The 25,351-nt window shown below is 46.8% G+C and overlaps 1 protein-coding gene across 7 annotated transcripts in view; it reads right to left on the bottom strand.

Annotated features, from left to right (window-relative positions):
- LOC133111531 (transcription factor 12-like) overlaps positions 1-25,351 on the bottom strand; it is a 100,720-nt gene that overhangs the window by 4,362 nt on the left and 71,007 nt on the right. For 3 of the 7 annotated variants that reach the window (XM_061221963.1, XM_061221964.1, XM_061221967.1), the window contains 12 exons: positions 17,585-17,684; positions 16,474-16,613; positions 14,704-14,848; positions 13,571-13,668; positions 10,037-10,151; positions 7,227-7,300; positions 6,082-6,153; positions 5,323-5,514; positions 1,601-1,703; positions 912-1,065; positions 496-728; positions 64-214 (listed from right to left, as the gene is read on the bottom strand). In XM_061221963.1, coding sequence (XP_061077947.1) covers positions 75-214; positions 496-728; positions 912-1,065; positions 1,601-1,703; positions 5,323-5,514; positions 6,082-6,153; positions 7,227-7,300; positions 10,037-10,151; positions 13,571-13,668; positions 14,704-14,848; positions 16,474-16,613; positions 17,585-17,684 — 1,566 coding nt within the window. In that variant the 3' untranslated portion in view covers positions 64-74. Of the gene's footprint in view, positions 1-63; positions 215-495; positions 729-911; positions 1,066-1,600; positions 1,704-5,322; positions 5,515-6,081; positions 6,154-7,226; positions 7,301-10,036; positions 10,152-13,570; positions 13,669-14,703; positions 14,849-16,473; positions 16,614-17,584; positions 17,685-22,771; positions 22,924-25,351 lie in introns of those variants that run through there. The other 4 variants (XM_061221968.1, XM_061221965.1, XM_061221969.1 and 1 more) reach the window with 4 other exon arrangements.

The raw sequence follows: 25,351 nt of genomic DNA, 5'->3' as shown, positions 1-25,351 counted from the left end.
GTCCAAACCCACCCCCAAACAGAAAGAGCAGTGTGGAGTGAGCCCCAGGGAGCAGTGCAGTACCTGGCTCCTCCTCAGAGGTGGCCCATAGGGTTGGAGGCATCAGTGAGGCCATGGACCACCGAGTGGCCCTGCTGGGGATCTGCAGACACACTGGACACCTTCTCCTCTTCCCTCCTCTTAAGACAGGCCGCTTTTGGGTTCAGGTTCCGTTCTGCCAGTTAGCAAAAACAACAGTTTCACTATCCCAGAACATAGTAAGAGGCAGGCAGAATTGAATAACCGCCCCCCCCCCACACACACACACACCTCCCTGTTTAAAGTTTGATTGCTTGTTCTCTGCCTCATGCAACTTTCTCCCACGCCTCTGTCTCACACCCAGTCTCAGGTGAAACCTCAAAACCTTGACCTGGTCAAGTAAGTCAGTAAGGACTGCACAGGGAGCGGCCCCAAGTGGTATGACTAAAGTGAGAAAGAGCACCCGCGTGCGCTGACCTCTGACTTGCTGTTCTAGGCTCAGTATGACGGCCACGGCCTGGTGCAGGATGAGCAGCTTGGTCTGCGGCTTCTCGCTCTTCAGGTGCAGCTGGCACATGCGGCCCAGCTCCTTGAAGGCCTCGTTGATGTCTCGAACCCGCAGCCTCTCGCGCGCATTGTTGGCCATCCTCCTCTCGCGCTCACGCTCCGCCTTCTGCTCCGGGTTCAGATCCTCGTCCTCGTTGATGCTGCTGCAACAGGCACGGGCCACACACACACACACGCACACACACAATGCACTAATCAGTCTTCAGCTGTCCATCTTGTTTGGATAAGCCATCATAATTGAAAAATATACTATGGTGCTGAGCTAGACTTTTTGCGGCCAGTGGAAAATATTTATGGTTGTTTCCGCTGCCCTCCGAGGAACGTACCTTGTTCGCGTTCCCCCACGGGGTGTCTTGATGTCCCTTTTTTCGCTCTCGTCGTCAGACCGGAGGTCGTCGGAGGAATGGTCATCCTTCTCCTGGCTTTCCATCTTCAGCTCCAGAGCAGCGGCGACTTTACTGGCCAGTCCTCCCGCCAGTCCTGCAGCACACAACACCCAGCTCACCAGCGTGCCACACAACTCAAAATGTCCCACGTCACAATTTCTTTAAAAAAAAATGACAATCCATTCGAAATGTCTGACTTGAAATACACCAGGTACCCCAAGAGGCCCAAACAAAATGGCCTGGATTCTATCAACATTCATTCTTTAGCTCATAACTGAAAGCAGGTTTGCTCTTTTCTTCACAACTTCACAAACGCATATGGCATGTTTGGAAATGGCCAGATTAATTAGCCGAGCTGTGTTTCTGAGGAAAAACATCAAACAATCTCAGCTAATAGTGAGCCAAATAATAAAAAAAAATGTTTAATGAATCCAAACCATTGTTCCAGACTTTGTGTCTTTATCTTATTTAAACAGCAACAGACACACAATAAAAGGAATAGGATCCAATGGGCAATTAGTTAGACTGTACTTGAAGGCTTGTTTCAGTGCAGGAGGAAGCGGGGTGGGCGGCAACACTGTATGTGGGTTCAGAGTGAAGTTGGGCTCCAGTGGCCTGTAGTGACTGACCTCTGAAGATGTCGGCCTGGTGGTTCAGGTCGCTGCTGGCATTGGGGCCTGCACCAGGCAGTCCGGCGTGATTGTTGGTGGCTTCATCCCGGTTAGCTCCAACCTGTCAGAACCAAGATCAAGAGTTCATGCTCAATCATCACAAGTCCCTCAATTGAACCGAAGCTGACAAAGAGGAGATCTGAGCACGCACACACACACACACACACACACTCTGTCTCTCTCTCTCCGCTTCCACATATCCAAACAGAATGCATTTTATTGTATTTCTAAATAGCCCAGAGCAGGACCTGCCCAACACACTAGTGCACTTCTATAAAACAGCGAGACCAAACGAAAATTCAAACTGAAAAGGCCTCAGTTTTCTCAAGCTGGCCTTCCCTCAGACACATTCAAGGCAGCCAAACAGCAAGAGCAACCTTCAGAAGTTTGGTTCCAGTCACTGACAGAAAGTTGAGCGCACTGAAACAGTTGGAAAGGATACAAATCCCTGTGCCAGTGCTCCGCTCAAACACTTGGGGGTGCTTTAGCTCTGCAGTTCATCACTGTCATTTGTAATGCAATGTGCGCACTCTGGAAGAACGCACGTTCTCTGTTAAAACAGTGCATATTCATTCACTTAAGTATGCATCAGTGCACTCTATCTGGGAAACTGAAGATTGCTCAGTGCGTGTAAAAAAAAAAGAAATCAATTATGAAAGCTTCAAATGACAAACCATTCCATGAAACATTGGTCCTAACTGTAAATAAGCTGTACCAACACAAAATGTCCTGAAGTAATGTGCGGTCTTCATCGAACCTCCAAAAAATACCACATTGCAGTAACTACTTACAACCCCCCAGGCTATAGCAGCAAATGAAACGAAGGTTCGGTTAATGTGTACGGAGCTGGCCCACAGAGACGGAACCGAAGCTGTGAAGAGGACGTGCAGCATTCAAACGGACCCACGAGTGATCCAAACGGATGCGTTTCACCTAAAATTCTAAGCATATGTGCAAGCTTTGTAAACAAAGAAGAACGCGCACAGGCCCATAATCCCCTGTCCAGGCACAAGCCCGCTCCCTTTCCTGAGGGAGGCCCTCGGCTCTCCGATACACACGGCACAGCGTAATGACTGCGGCAGCCTGGGGGACAGGAAGTGATGCAATGTTTTCGTAGCTGTAAGCAGCTCATCCTATCGACTTTTAATAACATCTTTAACACCTTTCCTATTATCGTATTAAATTTTTTCTTAATCTTCTTCATACATTGGACTTATTCCTCATGCACTGCTTTGAGGAATAAGTCTGCCAGGAGTGTTTAAGTGACGAAGAATAAACATGGAGGTGGCCTTTGGAGGGAAGGTGGGGTTAGTCTGTTGAGGATAGGGGTGGGGTCATTCTGTGGGGGTGGAGGTATTCTAGTGAGGAAAGGGGGGGGTGGTGTAGATTGGCTTCATGTTCCTTCCCTGCTCTGCTGAAGCAATGCGATTCCAAGTCACTGCTGGCCCGGTTAACCTTGGTGACCCCACAACACCTCCCCCTTCTCCCACACACTAATCTCTGCTGCACTCTCAACAGGTGTCCAAACAAATCTTTCCCCCGGCCAGGAGGAGGAGTGTGGGGGACAGGCGGGAATGATCAGGGCAGCCAGGGAGGAACCGGGGACGTTTTAAAAGCTAGAGTTCATTACCATACAGCTGAGAACTGTTGTCTGGGTGTGTAGACTGCGGGGGCTTCAGATAAAAACAATCGTACGTCCAAATGTTTCAGTTCCAAAGTTGTAGGAAAACAAAGCTTGTCAAAATAAAAAGCCTGCATCAAGGCCAAGATAAGCTCACAGCCTTTCCCACAACCTGCACCTCCACAGCCAGAGCGGTGTTGACTCAGACAAGGCCACCCCTGTCTCAGGCTACACAGACACAACCTGTGAAACACGACCCCACTGTGACACAGATGACCTGGTACATGGGACCGCTATTTTGTAACATCAGTAACATACAAGTTTAACAATATCAGCGTGAAACCGATACGGCAGAACAAATGATGAAACGGCTCAATAAATATTATAAACCAGGATGATTTCCTGTATTACTCAAGCAGGGATACTTGGTATGCAGATTAAAACATCTAAATAATAATTTTCATTTGTGCTGTTGTCACAGATACTATACAAGATCCAGATCTCAGCAGAGATGAGAATAACTTTCCCAGCGAGTCTGACAAGAGGACGATATAAAACGAAGGACTGCGTAGGGAACAATCTCAAAAGGTATATGCAATTGAGAAGGAATATGGCCACAATGTCACTATAAAAAAAAATGAAATACTGTGTTGTTAAAGTGATTTACCTGATTTACCCCTTTATTCTTCAACCTGACAATCTCTGAAAGGAATTTATTGTAATATTGAGGACATATATAAAGCCACCAGCCACCACTATATATATCTTTATATATCTTCATAATAGAAGCTATGGCTCAAAAGCAGCTTCATTCTTTCTACACGATTCACTGTGCAAATTTACCTGGCAAATACAATTAACCTAAATATGGAGAATGAAGGAAAATCAACTAATTCATGGAATTATTTAATACTCTGGCAAAACCATTACCTTTTTCTGTTTGAGGAGCTAGAGTAAAAATGCATGAAGAAATGTTCACCTTGCATGCTTGTGCATTGAAAGTACACAGACACTGTATAAACCCTACAGTCTAAAGCTAAAACCCTGCAATTAATTCAGAATGTCTATGACTAAACATGAAAGCAATCTAATTAGCCACAGAATGACTGTACAACAATTTCGTGAACCTAATCATTTTAATGAGAGGTAAGACCGCCTTTACCTGCAGGGAAGCCTGTAGGTTTTCATTTTTGTAAGGGGAGCCAGGATGAGGCAGATATGATAAACAGGCAAACCCGCATCTCTCTCAAGCCCGCTTTTCCCTCCATCCCTCCATCCACATCTCTGCTTCCCTGCGTCTCTGTGAAAGGACCGGCTGAACTTGCGAGATGCATTTACGTATAATCTGAGAGCATCTTAATCCTCTCCTTCACCCCACCCTAACCCCTGCATCCTTCCTTCACTGATTTCTGGGAGGAAGAGAGAATGAATAATTTCACATCGCCTGGGGATTAATGTAAAAACTGCCTCCTTCATTGTTACTTTAGCCGCAGCTGTGCTCAAATCCACTCTCTCTCGCTTCAGTCAGAAGAGCAGAAGTTGACGAGCAGCGAAAATGCATTCACTGCGTTTGGCCTTGTGTTCCGCCACTCCCTACACCCAGCGACTCGCAAGAGTTTACCGGACAAACATTTTCCAGAACAGATTGAAAGAGACTCAAGTCCATCTTGCCTGCTTTTCCCATCGGCTCTGTATATTCTATTTCAAGGAGAAAAGGCCTTCTGCCAGCCATTACGTGTGTGGAAAATATGCACGTACAAGCTAAACTGCTCTCCACGGAAAAGGTTTGGTTTCTGCACATGGTGACGGATCTGTTCCGCTGGCTATGAGATTTCCTTTTATACACACCACACACACACACACACACACACACTCGTCTTTAATTAAAAGCAAGTGTAAGCAGGTGCTTGCCACTTGTTCAAAGAATACTGGAAAGGCAATTTTTATTACAGACACATTCTGACAACACAAAATCCCAGAAATGTGTTTTGGGCTATGAGAGATTCATCATCACAATATAGAAGACAACACGTTAAGTACTCCCAATTACGATAATTACCATTGATGCTGTTCGACTGCCGACCAATCCCGATGCAGGGAAGTTTGCGCCGAGGGCTGCAATTGGCCCGTTGTGTGCTTGTCCCAGGAGGCTGTGTATTTCACTGGGCAAACTGGTGGTGGAGCCTACTGCATGGTTTCGCAGGACATGGATGGCATCGTCCAGTCTGTCCAGACGATCCTCCATCCGAGACTGCATGTGTGTGTGTGTGTGTGAGTTGGGGGGGGGGAGAACAAGGGAGGACAGAGAAAAAGAGGGAGACAAAAAGAGAGAGGGAGACAGGTTATGGAATGCACATCAGGAGAGAACAAAAATACTGTCACTGGATGATGTGGCCTTGACAAACATGGGAGCTAAAAACAAATGAATGATTTTAATGAACACAAACAAGGTGGGTGGGACCAAACCCAGGGGAAAAAAAAGCAGTGATTGCAGCCATTCAAACCTGGAAAGAGGAGCGCAAAGACGGGGGAGTGCCCTCGGCTGCAAACGGGAAAACTGGATTTTTCACACTCCTTTGATGCACCGTGACCATTAATTTGGTAAGATGCTTGATAATTGTGGTAAGCTGATTAGTGTGCATCTTTGGCAAGCTGGAATGGCAGCGCATAAATAAATAACAACAAAGCACTGTAACAGAAACACAAATTCTGTGAAATTTACAATGGATCTGGGCCTAGCCTGTAAAATGAAAAGGAAATAAATATGTGAAGAGGCAAACAGGAATGGGTGAAGTTGTTATCTAAAAGGCAGTAATACCTCACAGACATCCTTTAAGAAGGACATGGCATCTTGCAGATGCTCATGGAGTTGCTGATGAACTCGATTTTTCTGGCAAAAGTCAGGATAGGAACAGAAAGTGAAAGGAACACATTTAGACCACCCACGACAGCAAGCATCACCTTTTAGTCTCAATACAAAAACAGGAATAATAACTGCATGCTGTTCATCACCCCTCCAAATCTCTCACGCAATAAATACTGCCCTGGTACTGTGTACCTCATACTCAATGCAGGTGTGGACAGTCTAAACTGCATATGGTCTGCTAATCAGGTATGTGCCTTCTGAGATTCAAATTGAGCTTCAACCAGCCAGAAAAAACCTGGAAGCTAGCTGTTAAAACATAGCTTGGATCATCATCTGGGTTCTGTACATCAACTGTATACCATGAAACAAGATTATTCCAGCACAGAGAAAAAAATGCAGTTTAACTTCACATTTTATGAAACTTGTGAACACAGTGTAGCACTTCAGACAGGTAAACCATTTAAACATGAGGTCTCATGAGTTTCATGTTGGTTTTAAACACACTTCATTCAAGAAGTTTACTATTGGGTCAGTATAGGAGCCAAGCCAGTAAGCACAAGCTTCCTGTGGGAGCCAGGCGAAGCAAGAAGCCCATTGGTCAGACTAATTAGGACACGCCCCATTTCCCCAGCCAGCATCCCTGGAATTGCTTTGGCCCATCAGGCGGAGAGTAGATGGAACAGAAATGTTTAGTTCCCCTTGCACCACTGCGAATACACACGGTGAAAAATGCAAAATATTTATGACCGCGCCGGCCCGGGCGTGAGCTGAACGCAGTCAGAGCGCTCTCTCCGGCGCGGGTGGCTCCTCTCCCCTCGTGGGCCAGAGAATTTGGGAGCAGAGGTTCAGCAGCTTGCAACAGCTGTCTCCCCCAGCGAGGCCCGAGGAGAGCCGAACAGATGGTGGGAGACGCCCCGAGGCCCAGCTATTGTTCTGCCCCCCCCCCACACACACACCCCCACATTTCTCAGCAAGGAATCTGTATGTAATGCTAACCCTTCCATATTCTCCCAGTGTGCCCTCCATGAAAACCAATCGACTTTGAGACTGTCCATTAAAAAGTGCTCAGGGGTTGTGTGTGTGGGGGGGGGCCTTACCAGTGAGTGCAGGGAGCTCTCGTAGCTGGGGGAGGAGGGGGTCTGGCCAGCCGTTCTGGACCACTGGTTGGTGCCTGCAGAGATAGAGAGACAGAGGTCACTTTGTGCTAACCACCCTGTATGACTGGTTCACTCAAGGGAACACTGATTGAGACTCTCAAAACACTTCTTTATATTTCTCACATTTTCTCAGTTTTGGATCCCTCACTCCCTTTGGCTAGACTGCATCCTGTTCTGTGAGACAGTGGGTGGAGCCAATGCCGTCTGCAGCACATTTCACCATGTGCCGCTCCGCGCTCTTAATGAACCTTTTGATTAAAAAAAAGCTCCGCTGTTCAGTGGTGAAGCAGCCTCGTAACAGACAGAGAGTTACAGTGTCAGAACCGAAAGCCACAAAGCCCTGCCACCACTCTGCCGCTTAAAAACCTACAATGCAAACATGAACACCCATAGTCTATTCACCAGCTGGGTGGATAAGAGATAAGGCACACGCTTGCTTGCGAGGTTCATTACATATCATTACAATGCAGGTGAGGAAAGCCAAATGGAGAAAAATGCAGCTGAGGGTCCCCTTTCTGGTCATGCTAAGACTATTTTTATTATCACTACTAAATGATAATTTTTTATTAGACTCGGCCATTTTGAATTAAGAATGTTTAACCTTGACCTTGACTTTTTCACTGAGCTTAAGTAACCGACATTTTTATAATAACACACTAAATCACGATAAAAATACTTAAAACTACATAAACTGAATTCCAAGTTCATGTGGAATGTTTCTGTGATAAAAAAGAACTGATAAGCCAACAAGAAATGCTGACTCCCTAAAAAACAAACCTCCCAAGTAATTACAGTTCAAAAAATGGTGTTGGAAGGTGCATGTACATAACACAAAAAACACCAACAGGCTAGTCCTTGCAAAATTAGCGTACTCCACAACCCCCGAGTTTGCTTAGGTTATCTGTTTTATTTGGTTTAGTTCTGTTCTCCTTTGCAGCAAAAACTCCGAAATAAACCATCACATTTTTTCTTCCTCACAGGACTGTTTGTTACTAACTTTCCGACAATTAATATTCACAAACGTAAGCACAATCAGCATCTGAGGGAATTCTGGTTTGAATAGAGCCTCTTAAAAATGCAGACTTTAATTAACATGCGATTAAAAGTTTCTCCAGGACAGGAAAAAGCGGTGGATCTGTGCCATCTCAGCTTCTCCCTGGTGTGAATGAAAGCACTCTTTAATACCTACACCCTTACTGGGCAGTTTGAAAAATTAGTCTGGGTTTTGACTACCTGCTTGAAATGGAGATTTGTCTTTATTGCGTTAGCAGAGAGGGAAAGCAATCATGACTGAATTAAGGGCCTAATCCTGATGAACAGATGGATGTATTTGAAGTTAATCTGAACTTCCTACAAAATTATTGCATGACCCTCTAAATATAACTCTTAATTAAAAAAGGAAAAATAAACATGTCTTGATTCTGATCACTAAAAAAACAACACAACCATCCTGAAAAGTCTCCAGTGCCCTTTCCAAATACTGCAAGCTCAGGCGTGAGTCCAGACACAGGGGGAAACTCGTGAGAATTTTACATATTTCTCTTAATGCAGAAAAACCAACAAGGTGTTGTTATGACAACGGTTATACATCAAAGTTCTGGCTCAAAGGGAGGATTCTGTTTGTTCTTTAAAGAGAGAGGGGGGGGGAGAAACATATTGCTTTCAAACTGAATCTGCACTTCTCACAGGAAGAGCTGATGGACAGAAGACAGCGCGGCCGCTGTTTTAATGAGATGGGCAGCTCGGCACCGACTCCAGCATGGGCACCAGGGCCAGGGCTTATACAGGAGCCAACCAGCTGCCCGCATCAGCTCCAAAAAACCTCCACCAGACTCTGCCCACTGTTGCTGAACACAGCTCACAGCCCTGTGGGTGCTCATGTAAGAGACAGCGTGGGTGGTTTCATTCACACCAATCACCGGCGTCCTCAACAAAGCCCAACTCTGGACTCTGCATAAGGACACCTCACCCAGCCCGGAGAAAGCCCTCAGTTTCCAGGGATTCTAACCTCACACCTCACAACTGCATTGCGCACAAACCCATTATAAGAAGCCGTGTTGCCCTGGCATTCGTTAGCCAGGTTTTCCAATCTCTGCCGCTGTCACCACAGCTCGGTGATAATGATAAAATACAGCAGACCCAACGCAGCCAGCCTCGCTTTGCTAACAGGTCAGGAGTCAATATCCTCTTCAGCGTGACCGCTGACTGTGACAAGTGGCCTATTCATTTCTCCACACCATAGCGAGCTTCTGTGACAACCTCATCACTGGGAGCATCTCAGGGATGCCGCAGAACGTTGTCACCGTGCTAGAGCTGGCCCGTACAGGGAGGTCAACAAGGCGGAAAAAGAGTTGTAGGGAGGGGTGGGGAATGGGGTTCAGTGACCTCAATGTCAACTGGAGATTCTGTGACATCAACAGGGTCCCACCCCGGCCACCTCCAGTGAAACCAGAGGCCGATTGCAGACGGATATGCTCCGCCAGGGGGACCAGCTGCCTGCGGGCCGGGGTAACAGCTGAGGACAGGGGGGATACTTGGGGGTAAGTGGCAGGGATGGAGGAGGGAGGGGCGGGGGGGGGGGGATTGGGGTGTATACAGAGACAGCTGTCTACACTACATCATCCTCTGGTTGAACAAAGCACAACTGCTCCTTCGCAGCAGCAGTGAGTCGTGGTCTCATGGCTGGGGTTGTTACCGGGGTTCTACCCCCCCCCTCCGAACCAGGGATACCCTGCCCCTCCTGACTCTACCTGTGGTGCCAGGCGTGCCTGCTGCGCCCGCTGCTCCTGCCAGAGGCGATGGAGATCCCCCTGGCGTAGACGGGTTCGATGGGAAGCTACTGCTGGTGTGGTCGGGCGAATAAATCTGATAAGAAAGAGAGGGGGAGAGAGAGAGAGAGAGAACATTATCAGTACTAGAACACGGAACTCTCAAAAGCCAAACTTGTTATTTCAACACTTTTTTGAGCAGCAGATGTTAAACACCCTCATAGCCAGCTTGTAGACAAAATTGGCTCATCAATTCTGATCCTTTTACTACCCGCGAGTGTATGAAGACGCTCTGAGCATGCATATGGGCCTTTAACAACATGAGCCAGCACCTCCTGCAGCGCCTTCAAAACCCGCGGCGCACATAACTCACCCTGACACGGCCCACAGCCCACGGGATCCCTCTCCCTCCCCGCACCCCTTCCTTTCCCTTCTTTTTTTAGACTACCACAGATCTGCAAACCCTGAAACTTTTGTTTCTTCCAATTATACATCATCCTGCCGTCGAAAAGCACCACACTCCACCCCACAAAAAACCCCCCAAAAGTCTTCCCCTAGAACAACTTTAGAATAGAAAAGACGAAAACGAAACTTTTTGCTGCTGCAAAAAAACAGGTAGGACACTGAATGCTGGTGACAGCTGGCCATTAAATCCAATTGATATCACGGAGCATTCCCTTTAATGCACCCCATCGGCTGCACACATCGGCTGCACCCCATCGGCTGCACACAGTCCAACAGCCTCCAGATATGGGAGGGGGGCGGGGCACGCCGGTCTCTCGGACGCCTCGGAGACACACGGGTCCATCAGCTTGGTTTTTTAATCCGTACATTCATCTGCATGAGCGAAGCGACACGACCCCTGACCCCTGACGCTCTCCCTCAGCGGCGCGGTTTCCCCAGAGTGCGGGGTTGGGGGGCGCAGCACAGGAGGCGAGGGAGGGGTTATTGATGAGATCTAATAAAACTGCGGTCATCGGATCCTCACCCGGGCCAGTAATGGCAGCCCGTGTGGGACGGGCGACCCGTCAGGCCCTGACCCGCCCAAACAAAGCGTTCTCCGTGACAAAGGGCGACCTGAACGAGCAGGCGGGTCCCCGTCCTTTATCATCCTGCCGCTCCGCGCCGGCCTCGCGCCCATCCCCACGGCACGGGAGACAAGCTCACAGAGCCGTCCGGTTCCGTCAAAGCTTAAGACAGAGGGAATATTCCATGGGCCAGTGTACGAGAACTATGTCAGTTTTTTTGACACAAGCAGGATTAATGTTTCCTCACTTGAGCTTACATGTTTCCTCACTTGATAAGAGAATATTTTTCCGCATAATGGGAAAACATCTTATGGAAACTAGGGCATTAAATTTCGATCCGACTAATTAGCCCTCAGACAAACAGCGTGTCGAGGAGGATTTTCTCGATGAGCTGCTCAATCAAGTGACAAACATTTGTGGTACCACATAAAGCCCATTTGACTTTCAACAATACGAGGAAATGCAGTTATTTGTAATCTCTTTTTATTCCATCCTGAACCTCACTGTTTGGTGCATCCATGAATTTGTCTTGGAGACTTGATGATTACATCACGTTATGGTCTTGATGGCGGTGGTGGGTTCGAGGGAGCTTTTCCTCAAATCAGTCAATAAAATAACTAATGACTATTTTCTTAATTGGTGTGCACCTAAACCACAGTTCGGAGCAAGTGACATGTACCACTGCACTAAATACAAACTTTAAAATCACTGTGATTAAATATGTCACTCTTGATATGAAGTGACATATCAAGAAACAATGAGTGGAGCTGGCACCTGGGAGTACGAGGTAAATTTTTCTTTTTCTTTTTTCTTTTTTTACGCACCTGTAATTTTTACGGCAGTGACTCCTGACCTCTCATGTGTGACCTGACCCTTTCTCCTCCACCCCCCCGCCCCCACCACCCACCCCCCACTCCGGCACATTCTGCTATACCCAAACAGTGACAGCGCTCATTTTACAATAACAAATAATGCTCCGCCCCCCATCGGTCACGCTTCCCCGGGCAGTGGGGGGCCAATCAGCAGGGCCAGTCCGAAAGGGCGGGGGACAAAGGCTGTACAATGGGCAGCCTGCGGAGCTGAACCTGCACTCGTAAACACCCCCCATCCCATCTCCACCTCCCGCCTACCACCCCCGCCCATCCCGCCAACCCCCCCCCTGCCCAAGCCCAACCATGTCCATATCACAGCAGCTTTCTTATGCTAATGGAATGGAGTCTGCAAATATAAAAAGACTTAATTTGTGATTATTGTCCCCCTTTTACCCCATTTGAACGTGTATGCCAATGTGGGATTAGTCAAATTTGTTTCTCCCTACAGTCCCCCCTTCTCCTTATGGTTCAAAGGAAAGAAAGGAAAGAAAAGTTTTGTTTAATGTGCAGAGTCATTCACCAAAGCATTATGAACAGGTGTTACAGTCAAAAAAGAGTGTCGTCTGCATGTTCCCACCTGTGTTATCTATAGAGAATTTCAGCCCAAAAGTCTTGATATTCAGAACAGGCAAATATTCACAAAAGCACCTTATTTTTCCGGAAGAATCCCGTGTGGGCACAAACTTGGACTCCATTGTCTGGCAAATTAGAAAAAGAAGTCAAAATCCACTGGCTCAGAGAACTCTGGGTAAATACGTTTTTTATGTACAATTCCCTTTCTTGTATGCACTGAGATTAGGACCTTAATTATCCAGGCTTAGGCCCAAAACGCATTAAAAAATATATATCCTCTGGCCCTGCAGGTGTGATCACACACTGTTCCGAACAGCACTTTATACCCATCGGAACAACAAAGCTGGCTTCCTTTGATCTCTGGAGAGGGGCATTATTTCAGCGTGCAGCATCAAATGTTCAGAAACCAAGCCGCCAAACTCTCAAAATAGTTTTGCGTTTAGGGGCCTCCGTAACCACGTCTGCTTTGGGAGAAACAGCAGAAAGGCGGTCTGGCTGTGGGTTCGGTCGGAGAGCCTCACAGGGTTACAGCTTAGCGAGGGGCGGAAACCCCCAAACGGTTTGAAAGCCTGGCCACAATCTTGACGGTTTGAACTAAAAAAGGGCCACAGTCCAGCCTTCACCAATGCCTGTGGCTGGTTAGACTTGTGAAGCCATCTTTGCTTGAGATGCCATCACTTGTCCCAGCAGTGAAACCCTGCGCGAGTCGGTTGCCCGTTCGTGATTTCCGGCCTCCCGCAGCCTCCTATCCGTTGCCGTCCTGCCTGACAGACGTTTATGTAAAGGAATGGACTGACCCGGCTGCTCCTGCCAAGTAACAACTATGGGGTGACAAAACCCCTTCTTGCCGTGGAAACCAGGGCCCACCCAACTCTGCCCGAGGAAAAAACGGCCTGCCTACCCCAGCCTCTCCCCCCCACTCCCCCCCCGGCCCAACACCGACACGCTCCTCCCCTCCTGCACCTGCCCAGGACCCTCAGCCTCAGTGAGGAGTGAGGGTTGCGAGGAGCGGGTAGAGAGGTCTAAAAGTAGGCTGAACTCACCGAAGCCAGGGCTTTTCCAAGTGCATCTCCAGTCTGTGAGCTTCCAGTGCTGTTCCCCCGGGGCCCTGCTGCAGCGGCGGCAGCAGCAGCAACTGCTGCTGAAACACCAGCCAAACTCACAGTTAGACACAGCCAAACTCACAGTTAAACACAGCCAAACTCACAGTTAAACACAGCCAAACTCACAGTTAAACACAGCCAAACTCACAGTTAAACAGCCAAACTCACAGTTAAACAGCCAAACTCACAGTTAAACAGCCAAACTCACAGTTAAACACAGCCAAACTCACAGTTAAACGTGGTCAAACTCACAGTTAAACACAGCCAAACTCACAGTTAAACAGCCAAACTCACAGTTAAACTGCCAAACTCACAGTTAGACACAGCCAAACTCACAGTTAAACACAGCCAAACTCACAGTTAAACACCAGCCAAACTCACAGTTAAACACAGCCAAACTCAGTTAAACAGTCAAACTCACAGTTAAACACAGCCAAACTCACAGTTAAACACAGCCAAACTCACAGTTAAACAGTCAAACTCACAGTTAAACACAGCCAAACTCACAGTTAAACACAGTCAAACTCACAGTTAAACAGCCAAACTCACAGTTAAACACAGCCAAACTCACAGTTAAACACAGCCAAACTCACAGTTAAACAGCCAAACTCACAGTTAAACACAGCCAAACTCACAGTTGAACACAGTCAAACTCACAGTAAAACACAGTCAAACTCACAGTTAAACAGCCAAACTCACAGTTAAACACAGTCAAACTCACAGTTGAACACAGTCAAACTCACAGTAAAACACAGTCAAACTCACAGTTAAACAGCCAAACTCACAGTTAAACACAGTCAAACTCACAGTTAAACAGTCAAATTCACAGTTAAACAGCCAAACTCACAGTTAAACACAGTCAAATTCACAGTTAAACAGTCTAACTCACAGTTAAAAATCAGCCAAACTCACAGTTAAACAGTCAAACTCACAGTTAAACAGCCAAACTCACAGCTAAACACAGTCAAACTCACAGTTGAACACAATTAGATTGACAGTTACATACAGTGAAACTGCAAACAGATCCCTTTGAAAAGTACTTTCAGATACGTCCTGCGGCGGGGATGTCTTACCCAGAACGTTCTCCGTGGCGTTGACGGGCGGAGTGTGCGAGACGGCGACGAAGGGCGAAGTGCTGCTGTTGTTACGGTGGAAGCTGGACATGGGAGGAAGACTGGGGTTGATGTCTGTCGGGGAGACGGAGTGTGCGGGGTAGTTCTGGACAACGGGAGAGATTACAGCATTACAACAGTGTGCAAGGGCACAGGGCTCTGTGTGTGTGTGTTTCCAACTGTATTGTTGTTATTTCGGAATGACAAAAGATGATGCATCTTCATAAATATGGCTTAAGAATACACTGGTATAATGGTATAGGTTTCACAAATGAGACACACAATTTTACAGGCAAACAGACAGTCCCAATATCCATACTGAATGCAGATTCTCAGATAGAGAACCGGATGCTGTGGGAGGCAGTGATTTAGCTTTAAATATCCTGGTTTGCATTTTGCCTTGTTTCAGTGACAAGTGAAAACGGATGAAAACACGAGTTTGAGTCCGAGAGGTCTCTGCACATCACACGCGCAGAGCGCCAGGCCTGCATCAGCCACAGTGAACAGCACCTCCAGCGAGCAGACAGCCTGGACAGAGATGGAAACCCAGATAAGGGGGCCAGGCGGCAGACACAAAGCGCCTCGCGCGGATGATGAACCAGACAGGGCCGCGATAAAGGCAGGACGGCCAGGCGCGAGCCGCAATCTGACACAGATCTGCCGCTGTCCGGGGAGCGGGGGCGCGGAGAGGCGCCGATCCGCTGCTCCGATACGCGCTCGCCGTGACGCGCTCCGGGTGAGCCCTGCTGGAGCACGAGGGGGACGCCGCGCTTCATGCACACGGGACCGTCGAAAGACCCTTCTTCTCTAAAAAACGGCAAAAAACCTTTTCATCTCAGCTTTCCTGACTGCCGTGGAAGTACAGGCTGTAACGCCACTGGTGCACAATTAGGCCGACATAAAACTACAGCTGGAGATGAGTAAACGCCTTCAGGCCAATGTGGTGACTTCAGCACTGAAATCCAGGGAACCTGGCTTTGAGGCTTTTTTTCGGACCAGAAAATGTATTTCCTAAAAATGGAGAGTGGCGTCCCTGAGCCCTTGCTCTGATACCTGCGGTTCACGCTGGTTTTGGATGTCCCCCATCCTCTTAATTAAGTATGTTTGATTGAGATCTTCACTGGTTTGACCCAGTGTGACATTTTGCCACCTATAAATCTAAAAAGCCGGGTTGTGGCCACGTCATGCTATCGCACTCCCAGTGCATTGAAGCAACAGGAGACCTTCGGGCAGGGAGAGGACTGGTTGTTCGTACTTCAGACAGCGTGAGCAATCCACTGCCAGCAATGCACAGAGAGAGCCCCAATGACCCACTGATGTCACCGGGACTGAAACGCCACATGAAAAAAATGCCTTTCCACAGAACCGCATAGAATCATAAATCCCATCAGATCATACATCCTGACCGCCTTCCACCCGTGAGCAAGCTGTGACCCCGGAGCGAGTCAGAATTTTTCAGAACATCTCAGTCAGTCTAATTCAATCGGAGCCTGTCTGGCACAGAGTCTCCCGACTCAGAGCTGAGAAATGTCTCCCCGGACGGCCACACCGCTCACTGGCTGAATGTAAAACGCTCACTGGCTGAACGTAAACAGCGCGCCGCGTTACGGCGACGATAATTACACTTTACAACCGAGAACGAAAAACAAGCCCCGTGGAAAGAAGAAGTCAGACGTGAGCCCTGCAGCATCGGCTTCGTTAAACGGGCGTGGCGGGGCGACGTGGTCTCACCAGGCGCTCGTGCGAGTGCATGTTGCCGTAGTTTCCCGGCTGCGACATGTGAGATGAGGAGCTCGCCAGAATCCCCCCGTAGCCGGGCTGGCTGATCCCGTTGGACGAGCTCCAGGGGTCAGAGGAGTTTTGGGTCCCATCTAAATCAGCAAAACATTGAAAAAACAAAACAAAACAAAAAGATGAATGTCAAGCAATTATAAAGTCACCCGCAGAATATCAGATGAAGTCTATTTACGGGTCTCACATTCTGTATTTTTTTACATTTAATTAAAGGAACGAGAACACACAGTTCCTTTCATGTAGAGGTCTACTCATGGAAATATGCTGAAAACCATGTTTCGGTTAGTACAACTTTGGGCAGTTTTCTGGACCTAGGCCACGGTCTCGCTCCCTCCCTCCCTCCCTCCCTCTTCCCCCTCCCTGCGCAAAGGGCTGACTCGCGTGGGGTTATCCTGAAAATCTGCTCAGAGTGAAAGGCGAGCCGTGTCCGGGGCACAGCTGAGAAAACACCAGGCTCCCCTCTGCTAATTGTGAGGACCTTGAGCGCAGTCTGGCTCGCAGCGAGGCCCGGGACTCGGATTCCTCACAGGCCCCAGAGCGTCGCTCCGTCCTTGGGAAACGGGAGCGCGTTGCAGAAACACAGCTTTCTCTTCCCCCGGTATGATTAGTGCAAGGCTGGCGCTGCAGCTCCGATACGCACACGCTCTCGCGCCTCTGCTCTTTCGGAACCCGCGTTGCGCGTTTCCCCCCCCCTCGCAGTTTAATTCCTGTTCTAGCGCGAGGCTGTTTTTAAGAGTGCGTAGTCTGCAGAAACCGGCAGAACGAGGGGAGAAGGGAAAAAAACGCACAACACCAGATACGACTGTACTGCACGTACGTAGAAGACAGCAGAAAAATTAGGCCGGATGCACACTACGCCGCAAAACCAGACTTCAAGTTAGATACACAATCAAACAAAGTAGCCTCATGGAATACATTGGAGCGGGGAGCCTTCGTCAATTGGAGGCTGAATAACCTCATTGCGCAATGTAACAGGCAGGATTGGAACGTGTGGGCAGGCTCGTGGCCTGCGTGTGAGGATGCGGGACAGGGAGGAGAGCTCGCTCACCGAAGAAGGTGCTCGCAAACATGCTGCTGGGCGGCTTGGCTGGCGGGAAGGTGGGGGAGTCTCGGTTAAAGTCCTCCGAGGTCGGAGACGGTGCATAAACCTGCCAAATGAAAAACAGGAACACCATCAGCATGAGTGAGAACAGTGGGCCCGTATTCCCGCATCGAAACACATCTGTTTATCCACTTCCTTTCGATTCTGTTTTTGCATATATTTGGTGGATTTCAGCACAAAGGTTAATGACAAAGTAATCTGCCTGTGTCACCAGAAAACCCGTTTCCGCCCGAAGCCGTGAAAACAGACCCAGAAAGTTATGTGTTTTAACAGCGTCTTTTTTGAAGAAGAGGAGGGTGAGATGAAGTCCATGCAGCAATCTGAGGCACATTTAACAGTGACAGTGACAATCCACGGGCCGGAGATCAGTGGTGCTCCTAATCCAGTCAAATCCCAGCTTTCATCCCATTCATCAACATGTAAACAGTAGTTCTCATTTGTTAGACCACCAGTGTATTTTTTTTTACTCCATAATTCCATCTGAAAAACAATAAAATATTGAAAAAAAAAAAAACTACAGCGGAAAATACTACAGTTGACCCTTGCTCGTCTGCCTTCCGGATAAGCCCATCGGAAGCCCCCCAGAAGGGCCCCAGGGGCTCACCGAACGAAACCAAAGCCACACTTATTACGTCTCGCACAAACCCTGGGCAGGAAAGCCTCCCCACTACCCTTAGATAGGTTACAGGTGTTGTGTTGCGGGCATATGTTCCAGGACTCAAGTGTCAGCAGAGAAGGGCAGGCTTGCTGGGGAAGAGATGCATCAAACACACAACTGCCCATTTTCAACATGGGTCGCAAACTTGCTTTATTTTCATCATTAAAGATCATCTCATATTAAATATTTAATTAAACTGTATTTTAACCCTACGAAGAGAAGGGCTTTTTGGAATGTTCCAGAATTCTGTCGCTTTCAATTACCAGTAGCGATCATTACATCAGCAATAGAATGTTCAGGAAAGATCCTTCTAATCGCATATTTGTGATTTCACGCCTCAAAGTGTTAAATGCTCGAAAGAAATATACCAAAATAGAACGCACAAAAAGATGGGGTGGGAAATGGACTAAAGAGGTAATTTTTTAATTTTTTTAATTTTTTCTTTTTTTTGAGCCTTTTAATTTCAGCTGTTGATTAACAGGGGCTGAACAATGGTAGTCCCCCCCACATGTCGCAGGGAGGGAGGTCAGGGGAAAAGAGCGTGAGCAGACCAGTGCAGTCCTCCGATTACCTGCGACAGGCAGCTACCCCCTTCATGACTGAGCTGCCATACCAAGCTGCCCAAGTGCCCTGCTCTGCTTAAGGACACAACATACCTGTAGCCCTAAACACAGCAGAGGGGATTTACAGACCCACGTGTCGGTAATTAAGCAAATTCAACATGCATAGAGAGAGAAACATATCCCTTTTATTTCCCTTGAAAGCACTTTTAAATGTAAGACATTTATAGTAAAAAAAATCAATATACCTCCTAATGCGTTTTCAGTCAACCACTAAAAGTCAGCTGTAGTAACTTGGGCGTTTTATAACGGCAAGGACAGCAGGGCTATTAATTTCTGAAATTCAGCATGTTAATTCACATGCTAGACTCATTTAGTATTTGGCTATGTCAAAGTCACGGTCATTTTATAACTGCTTGAGAAATGCAGAAATCTAACCCCAGTACTTAAGCTGCTCTCTTTTCAGCCTGGCATGCTGGGGAAAGGAAGCTTTCTCCCACAAACCCAAACACACACACTCACACACACACACACACACTCACACATGCACACACACACACACGCATACACACACACACACACACACATACACACACACACTCACACACACATACACACAAACACGCACATACACACACACACGCACACATGCACAGACACGCACACACACACACACACGCACAGACACGCACACACACACACGCACAGACACGCACACACACACACACACGCCTGGCCCACACCTGCTCCCTCCCTGTGCTTTGATGTGCGTGTGGATGTGAGCAGGGCTCCCGGGCTGATGACAGTGGGCAGTGGCCGGGCTGAGGCTGTGCAACACCTCCCTATGAAGCTGATTAATAAAAGCTCTCCTGGGCCCCGTCCCGCACTGATCCCAGGTCAGTACAGAGGCGGGGGCTGCCCCCCCCCCCCGCGCCCGTCTAAGCCACAATGGGTAGCATATGGCGGAGGATAAAGCTAATTGTCCTCTTTAGCCTGGGCTAACCAGTCGACCCATTAATAAACCTTCCCAAAAACACACTGGTGTATGCCCCGCCCCCCCCTCCCACCCCAAACTCCCACCGCCTGATCCCCCGGCCCCTGGAGGAGCACCCATCGCCACGGCGTTTCCTTTTATGATGCCACTGATTACAGAGCTGTCACTCAGGGCACGCAGAATGCCCCCCCCCCTTCCCGGTCACTGGAGCTTCTGCTTCTTCCTCTCATTGTGGTGGTTTTGTTTATTCTGCAAACCTCTCATCCTTACTTACTGCGCAAACACACAGTTTGCAGACAGTCGGGGGGGGGGGGTTGAAGTTAACAGTGTACCCTCCTTGCTTTAAAAAGTAACGTTTCTTCTCCTTCCTGTTCAACCCTGCTTCCTGAGACACCTGCCTCTCACCAAAACACAAAATAACAAGAGGAAACCGTTGAAACAGTCAACATACAGATACATATTACAAGATAAGGGTACACTTCTAAATAGGATTAGGGACAAAACTGGGGGGGGGGGGGGGGCAACCTTGCCTTATAGAAGCTCAAAGAAATGGGCTGTAAGTGACAGCATGTCTGTCCTAGTCAATAACTCCAATCAGACTCTGTCTGAGGGCTATTCTTTACCATGCAGAAATCCACACACACTTTTTAGTTATATACTTATCACATACAGCTCTGGCAGTCCGGGCAGTACTTATTAATGTGCGGCCGCTAGCCTGCCTCCAGTAACTCTGCCTGCGTGGATTGTTGAGTTAGTTTTGCCGAGTTACTACAGTGTAACATTACGAGTTTCATGCTTCAAAGTGGTAAGGTTAAGCCTTTGCTGAAAAATGTCTTTCACGGCAAAGAATTGCCTTCTCGTATTAAATGAAAGATGTTTATTTTTCTGTGTGGGGAGATGAGACGGTTTAATGTTGCAACTTCAACAAACTGTTCAACAACAAATCTATCTGAAACTCCAGATGTACGAAATCAGATTCTGACACGGAATTCAGAATGCTGAGGCATTATGAGAAGCAGACTCATCGTTCCGAGGGTAACAGCGTTAGGATCAATTGTTTTGCGTGAAATTCTCATTTTACTTGAGGGATCAAAAACAGCAGACCACCAACACCATAGTCATCATTTAACGGAGCTAAAAATGTATCAAATGTATTAGCCTCCGTAAATGTATCAACCTTCTACAAACAATGAACATAAACAGCAACATTTCACACACAACCTAACAACCTGAAATCAGAAAAATATCAGCAGCTTCTGCTTATGGAGATTACCTTTAAAACAACGAAAAATAGTTCAACGTAAAAACTCTTCAGAATTCAAACAATTTGCATTTTTATAGAATATAGAAAAAAGCACGTAACAAACAATTCATTCACCAACTGCTCAGGGTCACAAAGTTCATCTCTGAGCTCTTGTCAGCACATGTAACCAATTTTCCATGCAAGATAGAAGCCTGGAAATACTTAATATTACAAAAAGATCAAAGAGGCTATTTTATGGTGTAGGAACAAAGTCAATTGTTTTAGTGGGGTGTGAGGAGGGGTATAGCTTAGGCTTGCATGAAGTCACATTCTCATCAAAGGAGCCTTGCAGCAGACATGTTCCAGACGCTCTCTCAATTGTTCTGAAGTTTAAATAAAGGCAGGCTTTCATGCTAAATATTAGCTGTCCCTCTGAAACGTTTTTTCCACGATTACGTAAAAATGCGAAACAAAACAAAACAAGTAATATGACATTTAAAAAAATATAAATAAGCCGGACTACTGAAGAGTGATATTAAATTAGACCTGCACATCTTGAAAATATTGCAGAACCTCCGTAATTACTTGTTCTTAACCAGTGAATGTATCATGTAATTATAGCCTGTACGAATGACATGAAAAACAAGAGTAATTCATGGGTGTAGGGTCAAATATAATGCAGGTTTATTAAATATTAAACAGTACCCTGGCGTCATTTGTTTTATTCACTTCAGCAGATGGGGAGCGCTCAGTATTAATGGTGCACTCCAATGGAACAGAACTGATATCTGTGAGCCCATAGGAGGGAGAGGTCCTGACACTGAGGGGAACATTGTCACCATATCAGCCCACAGAGAGCATCGAGAAGAGCCGGCATGCATGGCCACCTTGCTTCTCTTACACCTGTAACTGCGTTCCTCCCCCTAACCGTCTGAGAGGGTCTCTCACGAGCGCAAACACGCACACTCTCTCACCAAATAAAAGTTTTCAGAAGAACTGGATATGAAAGGACTGTGACTGAGACACCAATGAATCGCCTTACGCTCCCCGTAGAGCCATGAATGCCAATTTGATTAAAAGCAGATGGAATAACAGTAACGCTAGTAGGAAAGTCAAACCTTAACAGGCAGTCTCTTTTCCTTAATCATTCCCAGGCTTGTTATTATTTCAACTAAGTAAAAACCCCACTTTCATCTGTCTCAGCACCAAACAGACCAGCCAATAAAAACAAATTCACAGCTTCAAAAACTCTATTTTCACTCTTCGCAACTGGTGGAGTGAGTTATAAAAAAAAAAGTCGGTAAAAGTTTCATGACAGCTTTCATTTCTTTAACGAAAGTACTGTAAAGGTACCAATGATATTATTCATAAAACGTGATTTTCTTTTTTCAATACGGCTATTCACTACCCACTGAACACGGAAAGTCAACACATTTCACTTGTGATTTGTTGTCCTTATTTTTTGCACTTTTTCCCAAACAACTTATAACAGAAATACATCAGGGCAAAATTGAGAAAAACAATTAAATGCAAAAGGCATTCATAAAAAAAGGCAGAACAGTACAGAGAGAGCACTTTGCTGTCTGACAGCAGCTGTGTTCCACACCCCCAAACCCAGCAGCCAATTTCCAGACACAAATACAGACAATCTTTCATCAAAGCAGAAAAGTACACTCACCGATTTCCCGTTGTAGTAATACATTAAGGAGTTGCTGCCCACTCCGGGGACAGGATAGGCGCAATACATGATGGCTTCAGCAATTTACAGGGAAGTCTCGAGCAAGTGCACGCTTTCAGGGTCCAGAAACAGTACACAGCCTCGCTCCCAAGACATACATCCAACCCCTTCAAAAAGAAACTAATTCCTTACAACTAGCCCTCCACACATGGATCGACTCAGAGGGACCTCATGCAAATTAGGACTGAACCATTCCAGGCGGCAGTTGCAGGGGTGTCCAGTGGGAGGGGGAGGAGGAGGGGTTGATCTGTTGGGTTCCCCCCCCCCTAAGCCTCATAAGTGCTGATGCAATGAAGAACAGAGAGTGAGAGGAAGAGAGAAAGAATAAGGGTGAGAAAAAAGGGGAGGATGGAGTGTGGGTAGGGGTTTATGGGTAGGAAATATACAGACATGTTCATTTAATGAAAGAATTTAACTTAAGGTATTAAAATGGGAGGGGTCTGTAGGGTTCAAAATGACATTGTAGGATATAATAAAACTCTAAATAATAAATCGGCTCTCACACACAAGGCTTAACTATAAGTTGGTTAATCTTTTGCCTCTGCAGTAATTAAATTGCGAGCCAGGTCAGAGTCGGGGAGGGGGGGTGGCGTTTCGTTGGAAGTGAAGGAACAGCTCAGAGCTTAACTTCAGGAATAGCACACAGCTACAGAACCAGAACAAACAATATGCAATCAACGGCTGGACAGGCAACACTTTGGGTTGGTGGGGTGGGTACTATAACCATCCCATCATAAGCACATGGTGCTTTAAAGAAAGAAAAAAAGGTACATACACAGTGTACCTTATTTAAGCCTTTCCATCCTATTCCTTCTGAAGGTTGAAGTCTGTCTTCACGACATGTCATATAGCAACAAAATGCAGCAGGGGTTGAACTGGCTCAATCACACAACATCAGAAGTGACCGCAGTATTCCCGGGTATATCTGCACTACTGTTAAAATTCAAGGAACAACAACAAGTCGAGTCACTGGTTCATCTTTCTCAGGCTGCATACTCTGACGTTTTAGGGGGTTTTTGACTACTTTTCCATTTTTTAAAATCGTGAATCAGAACATTCCTTTGAGGCCCAATCAGTGTGAATGTCCTGTGTGCTATCATAATTATGCTAAGGCTTTCTTATCTCTGCGTGTAACTGCAGTCTGTCGAAACCATTACACCGTTGCTGAGAGGGCATGCCCGTTGTTTTGTAAATATGAACATAGGATAAATCACAATCCAATTCAGAACCCAGGAGAGGCAACTGCACAATCAACTGCCTTACAGGTGGTGATCAATTAAGTGTTAATGAAACCTGAACTGAATCTATGCACCGGTAGTAAGACTGAATACCAATGTGTTATATCATTCATTAATGAGGCAGAGATATGCTTAATACTGACAGTGATTTATACCTGGGGGGTGAGTCTCATAGGGAGGTGGTTAGGGGCAGCAGTAGTGATGCACAGTTTCCACAGACACATTGATGGAGGGTGGGGGGGGAGATAGGGTACAACCAGAAAGACCAGCAGTGATTGTCACTTTGTTCTCTGTATCTCTCCTTCCCTGAGTAGGAATCTCTGCTATAGAGCCTGACTGTGATGACCCTAGCACAGTATAAAAAAGAGAAAAGAATAGCTTTAAGACCACATAGCTGCCCAACTACACAGACACCTTTCATGTGTGCCACCGCCGCGTCCTGAAATATATACGCTTTTTTTGTTCCCTCAGAAGACATTACCAACATTATTGTTATGAGAAGATGAAAGCTTATCATCCCCCCTAAAAAAAAAAAATACTTTATTGTGCTTTTTTTCCTTTATAGATATTATTATTTATTTCTCTCTGCTCTCAAAGATTCTTTGAAAGCCTTCCAAGGCACTGGTCCGCATGCTGGTACCGCTTTAAATTTGGATCCATTTCAAGCTGATGCTGGGAGGAGAATTGCCATGATAAAAAGTTTGTTTGAAGAGTCTTTAGAACAAGTTGAAATAGAGAAAACAGAAATGATAAGAGGCTGAATCCAAAAACAAAAGGACAAAAAAGAGTGGAAATAAAGAACAGACAGCCATTTTACACAGCACAACAAAAGTGAAAAATCTATAAAAATGCTAAATTTGTAAACACATGCACAAATCAAAACCACGACCACATCAGTTCATCAGGCACAAATATGGGGATAATGAATATTCTAAACTTCACTCAACTGTCCTCATGCTACACAATGAAAGGTGTCCCTGGTATTCAGTGTATTCTTCAGGTTGTACTACACACTCTCCCCGCACTAACACAGTGACTAGTTAGCACAAATTCATTCTCCTGTGTACCGCAGATGGCCGGCACCTCAGGGGTTAAAAGTCAGCCAACTACACACAGGGCTAATCTTTACAGCACGACTCGAACCCGCCACCGCTACCCCCCCCCACCGCGGCTGATCTCCTCCAGACAGACATGTCGTCAGTACACAGCTTTGCAGAGCCCCCCAGCTGAGGTCATGTGACTGTGGCTCAGGCCAGACACACCCCCTGACCTAACAGGGAGG

The sequence above is a fragment of the Conger conger genome, chromosome 15 (genome assembly GCF_963514075.1).
Source record: "Conger conger chromosome 15, fConCon1.1, whole genome shotgun sequence".
NCBI classification, from domain to species: domain Eukaryota; kingdom Metazoa; phylum Chordata; class Actinopteri; order Anguilliformes; family Congridae; genus Conger; species Conger conger.
The sequence above is the reverse complement of the archived record's forward strand: the minus strand, read 5'-3'. Positions and strand labels throughout refer to the sequence as shown.